The sequence below is a fragment of the Endocarpon pusillum genome (genome assembly GCF_000464535.1).
Source record: "Endocarpon pusillum Z07020 unplaced genomic scaffold scaffold4490, whole genome shotgun sequence".
Taxonomy (NCBI): Eukaryota; Fungi; Ascomycota; class Eurotiomycetes; order Verrucariales; family Verrucariaceae; genus Endocarpon; species Endocarpon pusillum.
Window position 1 is genome coordinate 176,049 of NW_006916438.1, and position 21,952 is coordinate 198,000.

The following is a 21,952-nucleotide window of genomic DNA, read 5'->3' on the forward strand; positions in this document are numbered from 1 at the left end:
AAAGCGCCGTAGCTTTCTCCCGGTAGGTGTATACGCTGGCTGGAGCAGTAGTATCGATGCACTGGTCGTGTCAACTGAAACTGCCATCCGGGGGTCAAGCAGTTGTGCTGGTACCACACGCGGCCGCCATGTCACTATTCTTGCGATGCTTAGCTATGGTACGCTGCACGAGTCTCAGCGACATGATGCGAGGAAGGGCATCGTGTCTGATCAACAAATCCTGAGGGGATACTGAGATAGAAAGGTCAATTCGTGGAAGAATGACAGGTGTGAAAATTTATGTTTAATGAAATCTATTAATCTGTGTCACTGAATGCGACTATTTCGTTGTTGGGAATAGCGTTTCCCGCGATTCTTAACAAAAGAAGATCACAGTGTCAGGAGCACAGGGTCGTGAGCGACGTGACAATCTAGCATACGAATAGTATGCGCCTCGCAACGTAAAGCGTAGCAGTAATGGCGGCGAAGAAGCTACTCTCAACGTTCAAGTAATTGAACGATGGAGGAACTCTGACTCCTAGCGTGCATGGCGCGGCCTAACACACAGATTCAGTGGCCCAAGGGATGCACTACCTATTTAACATATTTTTATTATTCTAGATGAGTGAACGTAATAGCTTTACTATTATAAAGTATAGAGCTAAGTTCTAGAGATTATACATCATCAGCGCACTCCCCTCAGATAAATATTCGTAGAATGGTGACGAGCTGAAAATGGTGTATGAACGGAGATATCGGCTCTAAAGCGTTGCACATGGGGATCCGTTGCATCTGGTGCGGTTACGTTAGTTCCGGCCTGGGGGACGGGGCGATGATGGCTTCAACCCGAGCGCCTGAGAGCGAAAGCCGTCCTACTACGTACTACGTAGATGATAGAACCATACTAAGGTAGTTAGTAGACTTTACTATTGTTTCTTGGATACCTTCTCAACCTTCATAGCTGGAACAAAATGTTTTACTTCCTGAATCTTGCCCTTTCACTTTGCGTCATTGTATTCCCGCTCCAGGCATTGGCAGAGGATGCAGACTACTTCAGCAATAACCTCTTCTCAGACCTTGCTCCGATCTTGGCCCTATTTGGCGAGCAAGTCGCCAAACAATTCATGAGTCAGTCAATGGGTTGGGCTGATAACGTTGTCTTCGCAATGGCTCCTTTGGGTATCATCACTGCTATTGTTGGAGCTATCAGAGTTGGGGGTCCGGCATGGCTGAAAGCCATCATTGGAAGAGCGAGGGAGAATCGAGCTGCCGCAGAAGTTGAGTTGATGTCCTCGACTTCCCCAGATGTCTGCGAGCTGTGGAATGGCCAAACCATCGTCAGGATGATGGGTCGCCATCGATTCTGCAAATAATCCATTTCCACGATGCCGTTGATGACAGCAATGAGAGAATGTTTACACTGGAGAAGGCCATTGATAAAGGGCTCATCGAGCCGGAAGGTACCTAAGCCTATATGGTGGTTTAATGCTTACTAATATGACAGCAGAAAATCACAGTTTTCTTCAAATCTTTGAATACATTCTTTCAAACAAATTGCAGGCTAAGACAAACGAAGGAATGTCCGAAAAAGATGAAGAAACAAGGCTAAAACAGGACTCAGACGGACTGACCAGTCCTCCAAATATACTTTTCAACGTTCGTCCGGCAAAGAGCCGACTGCGGCTGTACTTTACTGCAGTCGCTGGTGTACTTCTTCAATTTGGTGTGCTGGTATTCTCTGGGTTTATCACTTATTATCCGACGCTGGCGTTCCCAAAGGGAGATAGCCCAGTGATTGGCTACGCTTACCCACTCACAGCATCCGGCACATTGCTCCTTGTACTTGGTATGCTGATTTGCTCTTTTGTCGTCGAGCAGTTTACAAATGAAGAGACTTGGAAGACGAAAGGAGGACGTAAGTTTGACCTCATGTGGTTACAACAGGGGCAAGAAGTCAATGACCAGATGTTCGATTCGTATGCGATATTTGCTTTGGAATCACGTGATTCTATCCTTACATCTCGGTCTCGGCGTCATCCTGAGCCTCTTTCAATACCTCGCGGTACTATTAAGTATCGTGTCGCTGAAATACTCTGTCGGATATGTCGTCCTCTCCTTCAGTTCTTCAACAAGGGAAACCACAATCCGGCCGTTTCCTTGGCCATCTTCAAAATATTAGTTATCTCTGGGACTCTAATCAGTATTTGTGGATTTGTCGTTCAATTTATAGGTTTACGCGAAATGCATTGGTCGGCTACCATCGCGCAGCTTTCGGCAACTTTGATCATGGTTGTCTTAAGAGCATGGGTTCGATGGGACCTCGCAAGTCGTCCTCATTCCCAGAGGGTTGCTCAAGGACATGAACTTGATTGGCTTGCAACTAGAATCGCAAGAGAACAGAAGGGCCCACGCGTTGATAAAGGTCTGTGGGCTAAACCTGACTCTAATGACCCCTTCTGGACCAATGAATGCTGGCGATGGGAAATTATAACGGGGGGAGACGTGGAAGGATATGAGATACGCAACCCTCAGGACGACAGCACTGAGAATGTGGAGGGCCTTACTAATGAATGGAAGGGGCTCACGGTAGATGGGAAGGACCTCGCGGCAGATGAAGTTGTCAAAGTAAGGCAAAGATTGGGGCTGCTGAGCCACTGGCCCAGTAAAGCCTCCCAACCCGCGATTTCTGTTGCCATTGCAGTTGAAGCTGTGATGAATAATCTTTTCACTGGCACAAATGACAATGGACCAGGTTCTTTGACTTGGTCGATGGATGGTCTTGTTGATGGTAAATCTCAGAAGATTTTCTTCAAATTGAGGAGAAACAACAACCGGTGGACCGCTGATGCTACGGAGATAGAAGCTGCACTTTCATTATGGCTCTATTCTGTTGGTGATAGCGAGCGAACCGAGGCAGAGGGAAGAAAGGACAGCAAGGATAGTTTCCAAAAGCCGCAAGAAAACGGTATGCGAGACTGGTTGCGGCTGGGAAATGCAGCTTTAAGAAAGGAAAACATCCGCCTTCTTGGCATGAATAAGCCTGCATCTGGCAGAGATTTGACATGGTACCTGGGTGAGAAGGTCAGTTCAATTTCGATTGTTCAAGAGAATGGAAGCAACGAGAATAGTACCTCGGACATGATTATCATCGAAAGCCGAAGAGTGGTCGGTTTCAGGGGGAAACCAGCAACTAGGTCTTTCAACGCTAAGACCGTTTTCAAGAGGAGAGATCCAGTTCTGTATGATGTTGGGATAGAACAAGATACAAACCCTTCCACTAATGAGGAGATAGAGGAAGAGACAAATCGTTCAACTTTTGAGATAGAGGAAGATACAAACCCTTTCACTAATGAGGAGATAGAGGAAGAGACAAATCCTCCCAGTGCCAAAGAGTACCTGGCAATGGTGTCAGACACGCCGCTAGAGATGTTACTGGCGCAAGAAATGTTCTCAGCCTTTATGTGGGGAGTTGCTAAGAGAGTGAGTCGAATTGAAGGTGACAGCAAAGTCCACCGGAATGACAACAAAATCGCAGGTAGTGCAGAAGGTTGGCGAAACATCCGGCTTGAAAACTCCAAATTGCTAAGAGCTGCCGAGGCATTCCAAAAGGCAGGTTTGGGCAGCGTTGAAGATGCATACTCTACTATTATACCGCCGCTCAGTTTGCAAGGAAAGCTTCCTGTTGCGTTGACTGTGGTTGAGTACGCACGGGGTATTGCTCAAGAGGCTGAAGCGGCGAGACATTGGGAACTGGCGGGTGAGATCTACCTGTGGCTATTTGAGGTAGGAAAGACCTTTGCCACGTCCAACTTATTCGTGGTTACGGCTACAGCCATCTTGACCGAATTTAGTAGCCTTGTCGACTGTATGTTGGAAGACTTGAAGGCTCAGCAACGAAGCGAAGAGACTTTGGACATGCTTATAAATTTGTATGTCAGATTATCAGAGGCTTTGGAAACGGCCGATAACTCCATTCGGGACGTACTTCGGTTGATGTACGTCATTCAGCATCGAGATGAGAGAGGCAAACACAAAAATCCTGGTCCGGATGGCCAAGAAATCATAACAGCTTTGGACGTTCTAGCTGGCCCTCGGTTTTTCCGGTCTAACGGACCTCCACCAAGCTGTGATTACAGATAATCACCAAATTATAAGGCGGCGTTTGAAATCTGATGCAGATCCAGACTACACAGACATACTTGGGTGGACGGCCCTACATTACGCGGCTATAGCAAGTGACTGGGATACAGCTCAAACTTTCTTCGAGACCAGAGCCTCCAAAACTATAAATCCAAACTTGAGAACGTTAGCTGGATGGACAGCACTTCATCTTGCAGCCTATAAGGATCCTTGCACAGTGGGCTGGAGGCTGGCAGATCAAAGATGTGATTTGGAGATACAAGGGAGAGATGGCATGCGACCATTGCACGTCGCAGTCAGAGAGGGCAGTAAAGAGATGGTACGGTGGCTACTTGATGCGGGCGCTAACATAGATGCTCGCGACAGTGCCGGCCGTACACCGCTACACTGGGCTGCACACAGTGTGAATTCCGAGTTAGTTGCCCTCTTAAAGGAAAAAGGCGCAAACCATGTCTCACGCGATGAGAATGGAAGGATACCTTTGCACCTTGCAGCGATTGCGCGATATACAGCATCGCTGGAAGACCTCGCAGATGATGATACCATAGAAGCACATGACAGAATGCAATCCACTCCTTTACTTCTTGGAGCAATGATGGGAGCTGAGGATTTCGTAAAAAATCTCCTACAACTCAAAGTCAATGTCAACACAAGACACAGAGATGGTCAGACACCACTATCATGGGCGGCCAGGAAAGGGCACGAGTACGTGGTCAAGCTGCTGATTGGGCAGGGCGCGAATGTAAATTCCAATGATATTTTTGATCGGACACCAATAATCGGCGCGGCCGCGAATGGGCATGAGACCGTGGTTGAGGTGTTGATCGAGAAGGGCGCGGATGTAGATCCTAAAGATAAGTATAAGCAGACGCCATTATCTTTCGCGGCAAGGAGCGGGCATGAGACAGTGGTTGAGGTGTTGATCGAGAAGGGCGCGGATGTGGATTCTAGAGATTGGGTTGGTCAGAAACCATTATCATGGGCGGCCAGGAGATGGCATGAGACCGTGGTTGAGCTATTGATCGAGAAGGGCGCGAATGTGGACTCTAAAAATGAGTTTGGTCAGACACCATTATCTTATGCGGCGGAGGAGGGACAAATGATCATAGTTGAGCTATTGATCAAGAAAGGCGCGCAACGTTGATTCTAAAGGTAGGAGCTATCTGACACCATTGTTATGGGCGGTTAAGAAGAAACATATGGCTGTGATTGAATTTCTAATCAAGAAAGGCGCGGATCTGACGCCTACGGATAGGGATGGGATTCGAAGTTCGCTATCAGGTGAGATATGTATTGGAAATGAATTGAGATAATCTGATCAGACTGGGTTTGAGCTGGGTTTATTGGATGTGATTCTAGTGGTATATTCAGGAATTCTTTCCTGAGAGATGATGCCTCTACGATGATCTTGCCGCTCGTGAGTGACGCTTTCGTCCGCTGTATTTCCTCAAGATAGCCCATCAGGATCTGAGGCCAACTTTCTAAGGATTGTCTGTGGCATGGTACTCGATAACCAAGATAGGCAGTTTCTGACAATAGTGAATCCGATAAGTGATTAATCTTCAATGCTAGAGAAGTCCTTTACTGGACGAACTTCAGACCCAGAATAGCTTTGTTGGTTACCTACAAACTTTTGAAGGCTCATAGGCACGAAGTTCTTAGGATTCCTCAAGCATAAAGCTGTATATCCGCACCTGTCCAGGTCGGGCACCAACGGCGAACGTCTTCCCTAACACAGTTGAACATGACGGCCAATATTCTGAGGGTGGCCACCTCAGGTTCCCTGAACTATATACTATCTATGCCCCATCCGAACTTTAAGCATCGCCATGATATCAAGGGTTTTGAGGCTCCGTAAGAGTCGCTGTAATATTTGAGACGGATGATGCACTAATCAGAAGAGATAACCTTGTATTAGTATATGGCAAATGGGACAGAAGTCGTAGAAAAGCTGATTGCGTCGAACGCGTTGAGTAGCGAAAAGATGAGGTTGGTTCATCCGTACAAGAGCAACAAGGATACCCGTATGAGGAAAGTTAATGACAACTAGATGAGTTGTGTCGAACTGCTGGGTAGTGAAGTTAGAACAGTAAGTTGATCTTTACATACAACTGAAGTTGGCTGTACGGAGTACAGTGACATTATCTCTGAAACTGCATCATCATTTATCATTTGACTCATGAAATGTGGGGCAAACTACAAGGATAAATGCAGCAAAGTTGACCAATGGCCATCCCAGAAGTTCAACGCATCTTGTCATAGACTTTTTGTCCTATCATTTCGGTGTTGGTGAATATCTAGTTACTCTTCTTGCACGAAGGTTGAAGAAGGCTGCGAAAGTATGATTTGGCGGGAGGACAAGCAGATAATCCAGCTTATTGTGTGTTTGGCAAGCAGCAAGAACGAGCAAAGGTCGCCTGACAATAAGCAGACAAAGCAAGTCCCGCTGTTGTAGGTCTAGGAGAGACAAGTTCTCAAGTGACTTCTCAATAGGAAGATCGACGAGACGGCTGTTTAAGGTAACATGCTGTGCTTACGTCTTGAAAGCTCTTGGACAAGTGTAGAGCTGAGACAGACTCACAAAATCAGATCAAAGTCTAAGGAAGATAAAGGAAGTTGTGAAGGAGTCAGGTTTTCGAGTAAGGTGGAAGAATCTTCAAGGGGTCAGTCAAGTCATGTACATGGATTCTTTGCGCTGGGTTCTTCATACTTCTTCTAACTAGTGTACAGCCAGGGTCACGACACACGGCTGCGCATCTTCTGGTTACTTTTAAGAGCCTTCGAGACCCTCTTCATATGCGTTATAAGGTATATACCTCACTTTATAGGTAATAGACCATAAGATTTTTTTATAATAAAGTTCCATCTGATTAGTCAGCATTACTACTCTGCTTGATGAAATGTTCCTTCTACTATACTTCAAGATCAACTATGTGGTGGCGTCGGATACTCTTGAATCACGTTGGTGTTACTAATAAAGATGGGATGGGATGAGTCAGGTCGATGTACGGAGTACTCCGTAGATATTGCTTTGGAAACCACGATGAGATTGGGGGGTTGTCAGGTTTTCATTATTGCTCCTCCGCTGGAGTGTGTGGGCGCCTCACTAGAAAGGGGCAATGGATTTGGATATCCCATGTAAGAGCGTGTTTCCGAGTTTTATATTAAGTGGGCGGTTTGGGTATAGGATGGGGGGACAGTCTGCTCGTTTTCTCCATATGAGATGCTGATGACCTAAGGGACATCCGCGTCTGACTGGCCTAGCTCGTACCGAGCCAGACGAGGTATGGTTCATTGGTAATAGAGGGTGTGCCGGTGAACTGCCGCCAGTATTGTATGGGGGGAGGGGTCCTGTTGATCGACACCTCTTGCAATCCTGACTAGGTACCTTGAATGCGGAGGCAGCGGAAACGCTTCGGGTTAGAACTATTCCAGAAGGACTAACACGTCAGATCGGTTGCTTGTATTCATAAGATAGTTGGTCAGACTAACTTTGTTGTTACCTGGAACTTGTGGAGTGTAGGTAGCAGTGCCCGGTCATATCAAGCTTGCCAGATTGTCTGTAATGGTAGTTCTTGTTGTCGGGTTTGACAGGTCTAGCAAGGCCGCTCTTGGGCGGAGGACAGAAAAAGGAACTGGGTGGATATATTGCCACAATATGGTCGTTTAGGTGGCTTGTGATAGTGACGATTTTAGAGTTCTAACTAGGTGAGAGGCGTCCTTATGCCTGTAGACTGAGTACATGGTGTTGAACAAGCGTCCAGTTTTACTTGATGATTGGACATCTCGATGTAGCAAACGTTTGTAGTGCTTTCGAAGACGGAATAGTTCCATGCATATGATTGTCCCAGTCCGCCTATACCACTTACGGGTCCAGGTGTGTCCATTTGACCTTTGCCTACTCCAAGCATAGATGGTAAGAGAGTTGAGGTGAGTGTCCGCAGACAGAAAAGAAACAAGGCATCAATAATGCGGACTTGTGGCTGTGAAAATGTGGCGCTAAACTTGCGTGTTTATGGACTGTCCCTGAAAAAATTCTCGATATCATTCACTCAGCGTGTTCATTATAATATTAGATGAAGCAAAAGAGGCAGCAGAGCCCATTGGCGTAAGATATGCTACAACACTCTATACTTGAGGTTCTTGACCGTTCGGTGGAGCACAAATTTCTGCCACCAGTCAAGAAAATCCATGATGGACCAGATGTCGCATTCTTTCTTACTTCCATTGCTTACAGGGACATTATGACCTTCATTATGCAGCTGAACCATTCTATGATACCTAGAAAATCCGAGAGTGATGGAGTCAAAACAACTCAAATCTGGGAGCTCGGTTCAGATGCCATAACCTTGTCCGAGCCCATTCGAAAGCTTCAGCAGCTGATTGGTCGTCTCAATTCTTTACTTGATGAAGTGCCGCCTGATACCGGTCCTCGTCGGTTTGGTAATGTCAGCTTCAGAAAATGGTACGGCCTCGTGGAAGAGAAGCTTCCAGTTCTGCTGCAAGAATTCCTATCTTCAGATATTTTGTCGTTCGGGTGTCAAAGCAGTGATGCTGCTAGAATAACTGCTGCAGATGAGCTTCAAGTTTATCTGTTGGGGTCCTTCGGCAGTCCGCAAAGACTTGATTATGGCACTGGCCATGAATTGAGCTTCCTAGCGTTTTTGGGAGCTCTCTGGAAATTGGGCCTCTTTGAAGGTCAGGGCCCTGGTATTGCCGAGCGAGGAATAGTCATTGGTGTCTTTGAGCCCTACCTGAACCTTGTGCGGCGATTGATCAAGTCGTACACTCTGGAACCAGCGGGCTCTCATGGCGTATGGGGTCTTGACGACAACTCTTTTTTGCCCTACATATTTGGTTCTGCTCAGCTCGCTCCAGCAATCGATGAAGCAGATCCAGCACCCATCGAAGGATCACTGCCTGAAGCCCCCGATGCGTCCTCTGTCGCAAATCGCAGCTTGGTACAGCGCGAGAGAACCAGAAATATGTACTTCTCGGCCATTGGCTTCATCTTTGATGTCAAAAGAGGGCCTTTTGGCGAACATAGTCCTATGTTGTATGACATCTCAGGTATCACAGCGGGGTGGGGAAAAATTAATAAGGGCATGATTAAGATGTACAACGCAGAAGTCTTATCGAAGTTTCCAGTCGTCCAGCATTTCCCCTTTGGTTCATTATTTCGCTGGGAGAAAGATCCAGATGCTCACCCACCACCTCCTGCCAGTCACACCACACACCAGCCATTACGTGAGCCTCAAGCTCCTGGCGGGGACGCTTCGAGAGCACGAACAGGGTACACCGCAGCTTCTTCGGTTGCTGCAGCCTCCCTTGGACCTGGTACCGCTCCCCCTTGGGCTACAACCCCATCAAATCCGCCCAGAGGTGTGGTAGATGGCGTCACGCGCGCACCTTGGGCTTCAGCTACGAAGCCGCCGCCACCACCTGTCAAGCGTAACAGACCAGGACCAAACGGTTGAACCAGGTCGCCACCCATGTCCACGTTGATCTTATTGCTGAATAATATCATTTGGCCCTTTGATTGAGATGCAAGGAAAGATCCTCCGACACTGCCGACTCCCAACCATAACTCGCAGCGGCTTGTGGACCGCGCTGCGAGATGTCTGGAGAGGCATTCATGCCCACGTCAAGACTATACCAGTCACATATGCTAGCGTTAAGTCAGCCTCACGGATGCCGAACATCAAGATAAGAAATAGAGGCACCTAGGATGACTGGGGCCAGTATAAAAGAATTTTCCCAGCCCATGACCCACCACAGATATGCTAGCAGCTAGACGTGTTGGTAGCACTTCATGGAGCTTACATGCCGACGTTACGACAAATGATGGCAGGAAAAGTATGATATGGCGAATCCGAATCATATTCGACCAAACTATTTGTTATTCGTTCATGATCTGTTGCCTGGTTTTCAGGCCTTTTCCGCTTCAACATGGGCTGCCAATCCGGTTTATTCTGAGACGCCAGAAAAGGGTCTATTACTGCCCTTGTGTTTCCCCTTAATTCATGTGCTAGAGATGCTTTCTTTTGTGCCATCAGATCAGCGGTCCTTGGTGTCTTCTTTCTTTTGCTCCTCACATCTTCAGACTCTCTTTTACCACTCGAGGATCCCTGCTCAAACAAGCCCTTCTCCCTTCTCCTCATATCCTCAGTCCTTCCAAACTCGACAAGACCAGCCCGGACCGCATCTTCTTTTTGTTCCTCCACCATCTCCACTCCAAGACTGAATTTTTCTTGCAACTCCTCTCCTCTTTTCTCTCCTTCCTTCCTATCCCTCCTTCCTACCCTGAAATCCCTCCTCAAAGCCCTACTCCTCTCATAAGGATCGTTCCAATCCCTTCGACTCCTCTCCTCCAGCTCCTCCAACCTCTTTCCCTGTCCCTGCAAAGCCTGCTTATCCACAATCTTCTTCTCCACCGCTCCAAAAGCCCCATCCCTCTCTAACCTCGCTTTCTCTTCCTCACTGACACCCACGTCAATCTCGCCCTCCAGAACCTTCTCCCTCCCCTCATCCCTCCTCCTGCCGCCTTCAACAACAACATACTCCGTATTCTTCGGATCCGTCCTCACCTCGATCCATCCTCCACACACATTATGCTTGAACCGAAAACTCCATATCGGCGTAGAGTAGTAATTTCCGACCTTCTTCTTCTCGGCGTTGAACCGCACGCCCTGGCCGATGATCTGCTCGGGTTGGCAAATTGTGCACCAGAAGGGGAAGGGGCATTCGAAGCGGACGGTCAAGATGCCTTCGGTCTTCAGCTTGCGCGCGCGGCTCCCGAGCGAGTGGCCTTTACCCGAGGCGGCGTTGGCGGTGGTGAGCCCTTCGAGATCGGGCGGGACGTAGCGGCCCATGTTGAAGCCTTGCATTTTGGCGGTGGTGCGCTTGGATGATTGGTGTTGAACAGGGTTGTGACGGATTTGTTGAGGAAGCTTCCAGCTGCGTTTTGTGGTGTAATGCAAGTACTAGCCATTAGCCGTTGTTCCTTGGAACTCAATAATGATGCAGAGGGTGAATTCCGGATAGGGCTGAAGGTTGGCTAGACAGCTTACTAAGCAGCTAACGGGCACTAATGCGGCATCAAAAGCGAACTTGGCTTGGCAAAGGAGCTCCCAACCAGCCTCCTCTCCGCAGTCTACAATGAGATTTGATTTGCCAGATTATACGTTGCTTCTTTGAGAGTAGGGCTCATCTTTGTCAGCGTTCCCACTGGCCAACGTATCAGGTTACTCTGCAATCAGTTGAGTGCGATTGGGTTGCATAATCTTCTGTTTTTAAGCGCTCTGCGAAAAAAATGGCAGGTGCTACACGATCAAAGACGGACTCTACGGTCGAGGTTGAGGTCGTAGATATTCTGAACAATGCTAACACGCCACAGAGTCAGACCCTGGGCAAGAGAAAGAGAAGGGCACTACCTCGGCGTCCTGGGCGACCGATAAAGAAAGCGCCATCTGCAGAAGAGGAGGATGTCGCAGCAGCAGAGGGTGCATATATCACGCCTGCGTCCACAGGCGGGGAAGGGGTCGAAGATATCAGCAAGGGTGGCGCCGGTGGCAGCACTACGAAGTTGAGGAAGCCGAAGGACTGTATAGCGCGAAGACAACGGAGATCTACAATCAAAATGTCACATGGCACAGACGTATATACAACGCCGGAGAGTCCAGAGACGGCATCATCTGCGGTGAAGCGGCGCGTTGAGGGTGGAGAATATAGTCTCCAGAACAGCGTCTTTCATGGCGTCGCTTCGAGCAAAGTGCCTGAAGCAGATTTCGCTCAATCTCCATCTCAGGGTACAAGAAGCAAGTATCAGTCCGCCGATGCATCTAGTCGACATCCGAAACAACAGAAAGCAGCAGCGCCGGTACGCATAATGCGTAGACTTCCGCCACGGGCTCCTGCCGCTGACTCCATGGATAACGAATCACTCGACGCGGGAATTGATAGAATGTTGCCCCTAAGAAACAATGTAACGCGCTCGCAAAATCCGCTGAAAATTTTCTTTCTTGCTGAGAAGACTACCACCACGATCTCCGATGATGTCGGGTATTCCAGTCCGCAGAAAGTGTGGAAGACGGGGCCTGCAGCTTGTCACCATGCAGCCAACAAAAGGACCCGCAAGGCACCTTCGAAGGCTGCTGAACAAGATATTGAGGAGGACGAGGTGGTAGACAGGGGGGGAGAAGAAGACGAGGAGGACGAGGAGGGAGACAGGGAGGGGCGAGGCAATAAGGAGCAGGAAATGGAGGAAGAAGGTGGGGGAGGGGATGAAGCAGAAGAAGGGGAGGAGGATAATGATGACCAAGGAGAAGAAGAGGAGGATAATGATGACCAAGAAGATGAAGAGGAGCATGAAGAAGCCTCCTCAGACCAACAAGGCGATAGGCAGCCGCGACCTCCCGATCAGCCGACAGCAGGGAGTCCAGAACGCCAAAGTAACGATACCATTGCGGTCACCCACAACGCGCAACCCAAGCCACCAAAGCGGCAGTCAAGATTTGAAAAAGCAGCCAATATACACAAGTGCGCAGAGCACTGGAAGATAATGTGGGACGCCGCAAAGGATATTCAAGTCCTGGAGGACCCTGAGACCACACCAGTCCGGGAACTACTGGCCGCCATGCGGAAATACAGAGAGATTATTCGCAACGCATCGCGAGAAAGTTTAGAAGGGGATGAAGACTTGCTGTCTGATTCGAATGGCTCAGATCTGGGCAAAATTGCCACAGTGATCGGCAGCTTAAAGAAGAGCAGCTCACAAACTGGCAGAGAAGAGAATCGTTTGATCAGAGACATTTATCTACACGTTATACCGTGTGCTGTCGAGCTCCTTCGTTCAATCCTGGTCGTCCGGGCTGTCAACGGAGACCTGAACATTGCAGCTTTAGAAGAGCTGATAATGATTTTGAAGGCCACTCGCAGACTCTGTGAACGTCTATATCATTGGAAACCTACTCTTCACCTTGACGACGAGACGAGGTCCACGACAAACCTAAAAATCAAGTTATCTTTAAGACCTATTGAGGTTGAATACAAAAAGGCTCTTTCGGATCTCAGACGCGCCAAGTACGAGGCAGAGGCCAAGATCCGGCAAGAAGAGTTTGCGATGAAGCAGGAGATGTTGATAAAGGCGCAGAAGCAGGAAATACTCGATAGACGACGGGAGTTTGCTGACTGGATGCAAAGGCATACGGGTGAGAGACAGACACAAAAAGTGACGCAGTTAAGACATGGCACCCGGAGGAGAGATATCTCGGAGGCGCACGAGGTGTACGATCTGGACGATCTGGACGATCTGGACGTGCATGAGTCTACGCGCGAGTCGGATGACGACTTCATACGCGGATCGACCGAGGAGATTCCCAAGGCCACGAAGCGCGTCTGGCGGAGCGAGGAGAAACTCGCTCTGCTGGTTCTTCTCCAAAAGCATCGCGGACCTGATCGCTACGAGAAAATTCAAGAGGCCATAAGCGACATTTCCCGCTTTATCCGCAGATACGGCCCGGATAATTTCATGGCATTGGGAGCCAACAGCCACATTGATCTCGACCTTGCTGGTGCCGCCGATGTTCTCGATGACCTCGGTATCATGGAAGTTTCCGACATTAGGGAACGGGCCAAGTATTTGAAAGCGGCACAAGCGGAAACTATGGCAAGAGATCTTAAAGACGGTTGCGGTAGAGAGAAATGGTCCTGGCTTCTGAGTGTATGATATGATGACTCGAGGGCTATGTCATATCCTTTCTGTCGTACGAAGTTGTCAGAATCTGCATTAGAGATGGGCCCCTTGAGCGTTATGTTAGTTGACATCAATCCACCTGTTTCATCGTACATTCTTGAGATGGTCTTCTCTTTGAGTGTATGCTTCTCTTTGTAGGCTCCTTGGGCTTTCAAGAAGTCCATTAAAATAACTCAGTAGCTACATTCACTTGAGAGCCCTTTTCACGTCAGGCAACCGTGACAGCTCTCTTGGATGTTTGTAACAGATATCTCCGCTGATATAACGCAGGTAAACTTGGAGGATTCAGGGTCACTCTACCCAGCTCGCTTCTACCTTACAACTCTAGATTCCGGGACATAGGACGCTGTTTTAGGCAGTTTTTGACGCTGCTTTCGGCGTCTGTTGCACCACAAGTCATGTGACGTACTACCGCTTTTTTTGTCACCCAGTCTAATTTTATTAACTTTACTCCGTATAAGTTAGTTATACACCTTTTAAAAAACCTGTTGAACTTTAAAATACGGTTTGGCCCCATTTTAACTCGTTCCACCAATGAATTCTGCATTCCAATTGAGACAATTGAGAGCTTCCCCGCAATACTAAGCAATTCCTATTTTGGTCCGGGACATAGTAGATCAAGATCATTCATTACAGCTCTAAGCCCAGACATGATGGTCTTGTATCGTTGGTCACAGTTTCGGGTTCTTTGAGAGTAGAGGCCGGGAGCCCTGGAACCACAGCGGCTAATTGATTCCACGCGAAAAGAGGGATGCGGGCGTATTGGGAACTGGTTCAGGAGCCAGGGATGCAATTGAAGTGTAATGGGGTGACGCGTCAGAAGTGGTCCGGGGCGAATTATGTCGATAATCTGCTCAAGATGGTCACAGGCGGGGTGAGTAGTACGAGCGCCATGGGGATAGGGGTTACGGAGGAGCATTTTAAGGGCCATTGAGCTGGCGGTTCATCGCTGCCGCTGAGGGTGGGAGGGGGGGAGAACGTTGGTGAGGGAATAACAGCTGTCGTGGCCGGGAGAATGGAAAGATGCCTGAAATCTTGAGCAAAAGTCGTTGATGCTCGGTGAATGGTTGCAGACCCGAGCTGCCTGAGGCAGGAGAAGGAATGTCGAAATGGCAATAGCACATCCCATAGCTCCGAAGTCTTCGTTTCAGCGTACGTAGCTTCATGCTCGAATATGTCTGGATGCCTGCTGGCAGACGACAGGCTCTATGCGACGAAATCAATGACCACGCTCTCCTTTCCCTCCTCGGCCGTGACCTTCAACTGATCCAGCTCCTCAGAGAAAATCCAGCCATGCCGTTTTAGTGTTTTTGTATCCGGCTTCTGCCCTTCAATGTCATCAAAGTGCTCGTACCGTCCGTCGTCATTCGGTTCCTCGAATGAACCTACAAACTTTTTGTCTTTCAATTCGCCATCCAAACCCCCTGGATGCCACCATCCGACACAGTCTAGATTGGTCATGCGGAGCCGGAATCGATCTCCTGGCTTGACATCTTTGGGTCCCAAGCTCGAAGAAGCATGATGGTTGTGGGCCCGGAACATGCGTTCTGCGGTAATCTCGTGGCTGACGACCAAGTCCTCGGATGCTGGCACGGTGACGAATTGTAAGAAGCCAATCTTTCTCTGATCATTTTCACTCGAGCTGCCATAGTTGACACGCACAGACGGCTTCAAAGATATGACACGTGTCTTGTTGGTGACGTCCACCCAGTAGTTCAAACCGCCGCGGAAGAGCGCATTAGCAAACCCGGAGCCATGATCGAGAGGCGTGCGATCTGCCTGCAGAGTGATGGCTGATTGTAGAACGCCGAATGAGACGATGCGAGCGGTCACGATTAGCTGGAATGGGTTCGTGGCATCATTGGCTCCGGAGATGCTGAATGTGGGTGAGGAAGCGGACACTGCCAGCGAAATATGCGCGGTTGTCCTGCGTTCTCCAATCAGCTTTTGGCGGCCGAGGTAATTACGACAGACAAATCTTGATGCGTTGCTACAGGTTGACCACGTTTTCCTCTCGGAACTTCTGCCTTCAAGGGTAGCCAGAGAAGTGTAGGAATCTTCAACTTACCGGGGAGGTGAATTTGACATGGCTTGGGTTTGTGCATGGCGGCCTCTGGCACTAGAGACCGTAGAGCACGCCTTTCCTGTTTAACAATCTGTATGCGCGTTGATCGTTGCAGCCTCACATTCAATGTCCAAAGGAGGACTTTCTGGAGGTCAAGTCTCTGCTTTTTGTCGAATCGTCAGCGTGCTTAGCGGAGCGTTGTCTTTTGCTCAACTCGGGGTTCAACATCGCAGCCTTATAAGGTCACCGGAGGGGTTGCCGGACCCTATCCGGTCTCTCTCGACCAAATGTGCCCCAAAGTCGGCATTGCAACTGTGAGTCTGCATTGATGCTGGCTCACCTATCACAGCCCATGCCTTTGAGGAGTCACGTTGTTTGCTCTTGTTCGCATGAAGGTATTTATGGGGAATGCCCGGCAGGATGTTCCGGGCATTCATCACCATAACTTCAGGGGCTCAGTCCGATCCTGATGGATTTCTCCATGACCGCAATTTGATCCTTTCTATGCCTGGCAATCCAAGGGAATATCGATCGCTCCTTGATGGGATGGATGACAAGCACGTGGTGCAAGATGAAACCCCGGATCCTGTCCACATTACCCATTTCGCCAGCATATTATCGCACAAAGTGCATATCTCTCCTGTATTGAATTCCCTTGCCCGCAGTCCTCTGAGAGAAACGCCCTTCAGTCAGGTCCGGGAGATGGTCTTGACAAGGCCGGCTGGATTCCAGATGGTCGTGGAAGATGTCGTTATGCGAAATGCACCTTTGGCAGAGCTGAGATTACTCTTGATGCCATCTCTGGCTGGTACATTGAGGTAGGAAGGAGGCAACCATCTATTCAACAGTATTTAAAGAAGGGCTTGACCTCCTTTCGTCCAGTCGTCTCCATCAGCATCCGCTCATTTTAATCATTCATTTTTCCCTTCGTTCCTTCGTTCCTTCGTTCTTCGTTTAGTCACTCCTTTAGTATTCTGTATCTTCTCTCAGCGCCGGCCGCTATCACACCGTTTACTTGACATCATAGTTCACTTTTCCAAACTCGTGTCCGTTGCGGCGTCTGCTCTCTGGCTGACCACCAGCATCAATGCCGCACCCACTCCGGTTGAAAAGGTGGAGGCGCTTCTCAAACGAGCCATCACCAAGTGGGAAGATTGTACAGACGACCAGAGAAAGAAAGGTGGTCAAGCGTTTGCCGATGCTGCAACCATCGCCCGCTGGACCTTCGACAATAAGTTAAAAGATGAGAAGGAGTATAAAGACACCGATGCGTAAGTGGCCTGCTCTTCTTTGATATATTCCACAATCATAAGCATCACGTGCTGACGGATTCCCTAACCAAAAGATACTCTCATTATTTCGTCGGCGAAGACTCGGAGACAATCACTTCTATGCTTGATGACATCCAACAAAACAACGATCCGACCAACCCTGTCTTCCAATTCAAGGTGTCCTGCAAAGCAACTGATGACTGTGGCACCGGGGACACTGCGAGTCTGGCCATCACAGACGCCCTTCCAAGAACAGACAACTTTATGCCTACCATTCGGCTCTGTCCCAAATTTTTTGATCCCAACACACGCGAAACCAAAAATGATCTCGACTCCAAAGAATTCAAGAAGAACCCCGGGCGGCGCGATAAATCGTGGTGCCAGCCAGGCCAGAAGTTTGCCGACTTTGAAGTAGCAGGCCTTACAGTCCTTCACGAGATGACCCACCTGTACTTTGCGTAGGTTAGATCCGGAGGCTGGGTGTTAATCGACATGGTTTGTCATTCACGCAAGTGTTGCTGAGCTCACAATACAGAATGCCTTTTGAGAGATGTTCTCTTAATGGCGCACGTGCTAGTAAGCGCCCCTCCACTTCCTTACTTCCTTACCATCCTCCTGTGGACCATCCTGCTCTCTCGCCGTACCCGCGCGCAAAGGGCTTGTCACATGATAATATCTGCAGTCACGTGACAGGTCACATGCCTAGGTTCATGACTTCTGCCCTTCTACATTTTCAATGCACTTTTAGTTTTAGGTGTTATGTATCTTCTTTAATTGAGGCCATTCATTCTTTCCCTCATCGTCTCATCCTTTCACTTCTTGCTATACATTGATTGCTCCGGCTTGCATATATGGTGTTGATACTGCTACGGTATTGCTCTCAACAATTTCCTTTTCAGCGCAGGCATGCTCCGCAATCATCGCAATTCCATCGACTTCTCGCCTGATATTTTCGCTTGTGAGATTAATCTCCATTGACCAAGTCGCCCAACGCTTTGCGACAAAGTACTCAACGCAGTGTGGAAGATTACATATCCTAGACCACATTTCAGGCTAGGAAGACCGGACCATATCGTCAATCTGTATCTCGACACCACCAAAGTTTGTGGTCTTTGAAAGATCATCATGGCTTTATTGTTATGGAGAAGAGGGGAAATATTGCAGAAAGAGCTCAAAGACAGTATCAAATATGTCAGCAAGTTTCCAACGGATTTCTGCTATGAGTTTCTTGTTGGATCCTTTCTCTGAATGCAACAGGAACCAGTTTCCATTTAGCGATGAATAGGAAGGAGGATAGAGCTGATGTGATTAGAAGCTGGGTATCGCATACTACCAATCGCTGAGCCTTCCCAATCGGGATTGTTTGCAGAAGGATCATGGTGAGACTTGGAGAACATTGTACTTTGTAGCCATCAATCATAGTACTCAGTGAGTGAGGGGATAGAGCTCAATGCAAATAGCATCTCATACTTTTCTCAATGCTGTGGCATGTTCGAGTAAATTGTCCAAACTGCCGTTCCCCCTTTCTCTTGTGTATCTCGGCTCTTGGTGCTTCAGAAGACTGACGGACAAATGAAAAGTGTTGACCTTCTGAGAGGCCCTATTGGCCAGGTTTTGGATGCGTAATCCCTGCGTAGCGCACGCTTTTCATTGGTTAATCTCTACTGCAATTTCGCTTCTAATTTCGCCGTACGTAGTACGGTACAGCCAATTGTACCTAGTATCCTACGCTCTCTACGGAGTCGTGCCCCATAAGTAGTCAAACCACGCTAATATTAAGGTAAGAGCTAGTAGCTGTAGCTCAAGCCTAGCCTCAAGGCCTAAAATTTGCATCAGCGACTGGGGGAGTGTGATTAGAGGGGCCAGATCACTAGAAGCCCCTAAACATAGATAGCCATGTCAGTAAGATAACCGCTAAGCTTCAGCGGCTTATAGGGGGACTCTATGTATAATACACATACACTTCTAGCTAGACAGTCACGCTAATGACAGCTAGCTGTTACTGGTAAGCCTTATTGTTAGCATGGTTTGACTACTTTTGGGGCACAACTCCGTACCCCCCTAGATATCGAACAACTTGCTTCATCTACGCACCCTGCACACCAGGTTGACACAAAGTAACTAATATAATAATAATACAAATTAAATTCGCGGACCTGTCATGTCAGAAATCCCTCTTTTCGGTCTACAGCGATAGGGAAGGCCGCATGTGAGGTCTACTGAGAAGAAAAGGGGGCTGATTGGGGGCGAAATTGCAGTCTCCAGCTTTTCGCCTTGCACCTAGAGACCACAACTTCATGAGCCTGTTTCCTATCTTCGAATCCCAGATCGTACGCCTTTGCCTTGAAACTGGTATCGACCACGGCGTCTCTTGCTCATCAATCGACTCCTCACATACCCTTCGAGCAGAGATGTAAATTATGGCGAAGCAAGAATACCCCAAGTCATCGTCAGTCCTTTGTTGCTTTTCGACTAACGCCCGTTCTCAGAGCATCCCCTATTCAGCTGCCGATCAGGTCTTCTAGCAGCACTGGGCTCACTTCTGCACTGTCAGAACCTGCTAGTCCAACTTCGCATTCAGACGTCAGCAATGACAGTCCATCCACTATGCCGGTCAATATTCCTACGACATATCCCGATTCGCCTTTCCATGCAACAATCGAAAACGACTTGTTAGGCGACAAAATCATCTATCATAGCATCGGTATGATGCCAGCTTACTCGAGTTGCTCTTTCGAGGAAGTGCGGCTGGCAGACTATGACAAAGGTAGTTTAGCAAGCCAGCGCGCAAATGGTGTGGCTCAACAAGCTCCTTTTGGCTCCGGAGGAAACGCCTTTGGTCCACAACCCTCTACGGCACCTGTTGGGACGGAAAGGGACGACCCTCTCGACGATGCCAGCCCAGGTGGAACTGCTACTGGGCAGGTCGCTTCAAGTGTCAGTATGCCAAATAAATCAGACCCTTTGACCACCACGAATGGAAATCCATTTCTACCTGTCAAGCTGTTAAAGTAAGTCTCCAAGCTGCTTCGTTCGAATTGACTAACACGATTTTTCCAGATACCAAGATGATGAAACCGTCAAAGTATTCGTGGGATCGACAAAGGCTTCTTTCAACATTCACAAAAACATGGTTTGCAAGATTTCCCCATTTTTCCAGGGCGCCTGCAATAGCTTGTTCAAAGAAGCTCTGAGTGGTGAGATCTACCTTCCCGAGGCAGATCCTCAGGCGTTCGACATCTTCATGGATTGGATGTATACAAGACTCATCAACTTCCCAGGTCATCCTCCAAAGAAAGAATCCATTAGAGAAACTAAAGCGTGGTGGATTCTAGCAGCAAAGATGTATGTTCTTGCTCAATACCTCCAATGTACAACTTTTGGAAACGCGGTGATAGATCTCATTTGCCGCAGCCTCACCACTGAGCACATACTTAGGGGTCCACATAATGACGTGATCGATCTTGTCTACAACTCTACCATTGGCGACTGTGGACTCCGAAAACTTCTCGTTGCAATGAGCGTCTGGTGGACATCTTCAGATCGCTGGAAAGAGGGGAAGGATTGGAAGACCTTCCTGGAAGGCTTACCGGCCGAATACTCTCATGATCTGGTTTTCCAGCTGCAACGAAGAAATCACAAACTGGACCAGGATCCGTTTGTCAACGAAGAGACGTGCCAAGTTTTTAGGGATGCAGAGCTCGGATGGCAAGCTATCAAAGGGTAGCAACGAGGCGATACGGGCATCGCCCCGGAAAGACAGGGTTCGACACTATTTAGGAGGCGTAATTGAAGTGTCCTGCAGATATTGAAAGGACTATTAGGCAGCCAGGACGATGACTGCTAGAGCATAGAACAGGTTGCATCGACTACTGACTAGAGACAGGGGCGAGCTTTTAGACTCATCCTTTTCTAGGATGAACTTCACGGCGTACGGGCAAAACTTGCCCCAAGGCCTATATTCTACGGCCATCTCGCTTGGTTCTGTCGAGCTTGTCGTTTCATGTAAATTTGCACATCCCCATACTAAGAGCGAAGGACCGGAGCACCGTGGAAACCAAGTGGCAGGAGGCGGAACTCATCAAGGAAGGTGTGAAATGCCAAAAAAAAATTGCAAGAGAAAACGAGTCCTCGTGATGCTTTCTCCTCCAATTTGACTGCTGGATCATGTCCTCCTCGACCCTGAGCCATTTATTCCGCGTGCATATTGGTACAAATCCTAGTGCTTTCCCTTGTCGAACCAAGTGAGTAATTGCACTGTCATCGACCTTTAAGCAGACCCTGTACCACTCTCCTTCCACTCTTTCTCCTCCATCTGGGGCTCTCCTGTGGCCTCTTTGGGCTTCGAAGAAGCTGGCTGCTGAGGTGCTTTCTCCCTAAATAGGGTGGAGTCATGGACTCCTGCCTTTCTTGAAGCGAAAAATAGCCACTAATACCATTCTGCAACTCGAGGGCACAGCATTTCTAATTTTCATTCAGGCGAAACCCTCTTCGAGCGCAAGTATCGTCGAGCCTTCCTCCCTTGTGGCAAGTGCAACTTGAGGCCTTTACTCTGTCTCCAGCGTTATCTGTAGGCTCTCTTCTTTGCTTTACGTAACAAGATGGTTTCCTCCCTTACCCAATGGCTCCTTCTCTTGCTCGGGTGTTGTGGGAACCTCTGTCTCGATGTGAGGACACGGGATATCATCCATAATACCTAGCAGATTGCTCCTTCATGTAATTCTCGCCTCTGTTCGGAAAGTT

The 21,952-nt window shown here is 48.5% G+C and overlaps 7 protein-coding genes across 7 annotated transcripts; 5 read left to right on the forward strand and 2 right to left on the reverse strand.

Moving 5' to 3' along the window:
- Positions 1-950: 950 nt before the first annotated feature.
- On the forward strand, positions 951-1,352 carry EPUS_04742 (uncharacterized protein; the record flags this gene model as incomplete). The annotated part of the gene is made up of 1 exon (XM_007805731.1): positions 951-1,352. The coding sequence occupies one exon, from the start codon at positions 951-953 to the stop codon at positions 1,350-1,352; it is 402 nt and encodes a 133-aa protein (XP_007803922.1).
- Positions 1,353-1,390: 38 nt separating this feature from the next.
- Positions 1,391-5,263, forward strand: EPUS_04743 (uncharacterized protein; the record flags this gene model as incomplete). The annotated part of the gene is made up of 3 exons (XM_007805732.1): positions 1,391-1,439; positions 1,487-4,105; positions 4,164-5,263. 3 exons carry the CDS (start codon positions 1,391-1,393, stop codon positions 5,261-5,263), a joined length of 3,768 nt encoding a protein of 1,255 aa, XP_007803923.1.
- A 2,971-nt stretch (positions 5,264-8,234) lies between these two features.
- On the forward strand, positions 8,235-9,596 carry EPUS_04744 (uncharacterized protein; the record flags this gene model as incomplete). Its single annotated transcript, XM_007805733.1, has 1 exon — positions 8,235-9,596. One exon carries the CDS (start codon positions 8,235-8,237, stop codon positions 9,594-9,596), a length of 1,362 nt encoding a protein of 453 aa, XP_007803924.1.
- Positions 9,597-9,938: 342 nt separating this feature from the next.
- On the reverse strand, positions 9,939-10,991 carry EPUS_04745 (uncharacterized protein; the record flags this gene model as incomplete). Its single annotated transcript, XM_007805734.1, has 1 exon — positions 9,939-10,991. The coding sequence occupies one exon, from the start codon at positions 10,989-10,991 to the stop codon at positions 9,939-9,941; it is 1,053 nt and encodes a 350-aa protein (XP_007803925.1).
- Positions 10,992-11,431: 440 nt separating this feature from the next.
- EPUS_04746 (uncharacterized protein) lies at positions 11,432-13,846 on the forward strand (the record flags this gene model as incomplete). The annotated part of the gene is made up of 1 exon (XM_007805735.1): positions 11,432-13,846. One exon carries the CDS (start codon positions 11,432-11,434, stop codon positions 13,844-13,846), a length of 2,415 nt encoding a protein of 804 aa, XP_007803926.1.
- A 1,233-nt stretch (positions 13,847-15,079) lies between these two features.
- Positions 15,080-15,961, reverse strand: EPUS_04747 (uncharacterized protein; the record flags this gene model as incomplete). Its single annotated transcript, XM_007805736.1, has 2 exons — positions 15,080-15,800; positions 15,942-15,961. 2 exons carry the CDS (start codon positions 15,959-15,961, stop codon positions 15,080-15,082), a joined length of 741 nt encoding a protein of 246 aa, XP_007803927.1.
- A 397-nt stretch (positions 15,962-16,358) lies between these two features.
- Positions 16,359-20,936, forward strand: EPUS_04748 (uncharacterized protein; the record flags this gene model as incomplete). Its single annotated transcript, XM_007805737.1, has 5 exons — positions 16,359-16,746; positions 16,966-17,209; positions 17,284-17,667; positions 19,699-20,220; positions 20,270-20,936. 5 exons carry the CDS (start codon positions 16,359-16,361, stop codon positions 20,934-20,936), a joined length of 2,205 nt encoding a protein of 734 aa, XP_007803928.1.
- Positions 20,937-21,952: the final 1,016 nt, after the last annotated feature.